General features: G+C 42.5%; 1 protein-coding gene across 1 annotated transcript in view; it reads right to left on the bottom strand.

Annotated features, from left to right (window-relative positions):
- Prkdc (protein kinase, DNA-activated, catalytic polypeptide) overlaps positions 1–1,436 on the bottom strand; it is a 188,415-nt gene that overhangs the window by 170,943 nt on the left and 16,036 nt on the right. Inside the window, exon 11 of the mRNA XM_023717692.1 lies at positions 908–1,054. Within this exon, the coding sequence (XP_023573460.1) occupies positions 908–1,054 (147 nt within the window). The remainder of the gene's footprint in view (positions 1–907; positions 1,055–1,436) is intronic.

Genomic DNA, 1,436 nt, shown 5'->3' with positions numbered 1-1,436 from the left:
GGCTCTGAGTGTTGTACTCGAAAACCAAGGATCACTGGTGTTGTTTACAATGCATCCAATAACGAGCTGGTCCGCACCAAGACCCTGGTGAAGACCTGCACTGTGCTCACTGACAGCATGCCGTACCGCCAGTGGTACGAAGCCCACTATGCACTGCCCCTGGGCCGAAGAAAGGGGGCCAAGCTGGCTCCTGAGGAGGAGGAGATTTTAAACAAAAAACGATCAAAGAAAATTCAAAAGAAGTATGATGAAAGGATAAAGAACGCCAAGATCAGCAGTCTTCTGGAAGAGCAGCTCCAGCACGGCAAGCTTCTCGCCTGCATCACATCAAGACCAGGCCAGTGTGGCCGAGCAGACGGCTGCGTGCTGGAGGGCAAAGAGCTGGAGCTCTAGCTGAGGAAAATCAAGGCCTGGAAAGGCAAATAAACCTTCCCTCCTGGTGTAACTCATGTAGTAAAGGTGTTTATTGTTCTATGTGCAAAAAAAAAAAATCATTTTATTCAACACCAGGACTTTAGCCCAGGGCCTTTTATTTTTTTTGAGACAGGGTCTCACTAAGTCACCCAGGCTGAGCTCAAGCTTGCAATTCTCCTGCCTCAGCCTCCCAGACACTTGGATTACAAACACGCACCATCGCATCTGGCAAATTCTATGTATTCTTTAACAAATTACCTAATTTCTCTGGTTCTCAGTTTTCTCATGTGCGGAACAGAGTAATACTCACCTTGTAGGAGTTACGAGGATTGGAAATAATACTTATGATAAAGAACTTTAACAGAGAAACTGAAAAATTTCTTAACTGTTATTAAACTAATAAATTATAAAATATTATCACAACTGTGAGATATTATTTTAAAATTCCTTTAAACACTTAAGTGAAGATGAAAAGATAAAGAATGAGCCTTACTCCTGCAAAAAGGCCATATCCACGAATAGCAATGGATAATTCTTTGTTGTTTGAATCTACGTTCCTGATGATCCCATAGAACTGCTCCATAAAGTACTGCAGCTTACTCCTGTGTGCCTCCGCGTCTTTTGCCACCATGTAAGAAACCTGCAATCACATGACATTTACTCTTTAGCTGGCTTTAATAGTAACACAAATGAATTGACACAAATATGAAAAGACTACCAGAGTTTAGGTACCATTAACATACTGTTACAATTACATCCAATCACTGTTACCTATAAAGGTCTTTTTAGTAGTCTCGTCAGATTCAGAAAAGGACTGTTTTTTGTTGTTGTTGTTGTTGTTGTTGTTGTTGTTGTTTTTCCACTTTCAGAGGTCCTGGGCTGAACCAGAGACTTTACAATAAAGGCAATACTGGACATAACTCAGCGGCACAGTGCGTGCCTGGCAAGTGCAAGGTTGTGAGTTCAACTGCTGGTGAGACAGAGAGAGAGAGGGAGAGAAGGAGAGAGGGAGGGAGGGAGAG

The sequence above is a fragment of the Octodon degus genome, unplaced genomic scaffold (genome assembly GCF_000260255.1).
Source record: "Octodon degus isolate 3935 unplaced genomic scaffold, OctDeg1.0 scaffold00054, whole genome shotgun sequence".
Taxonomy (NCBI): Eukaryota; Metazoa; Chordata; class Mammalia; order Rodentia; family Octodontidae; genus Octodon; species Octodon degus.
This window is presented reverse-complemented; position numbering and strand designations above follow the sequence as displayed.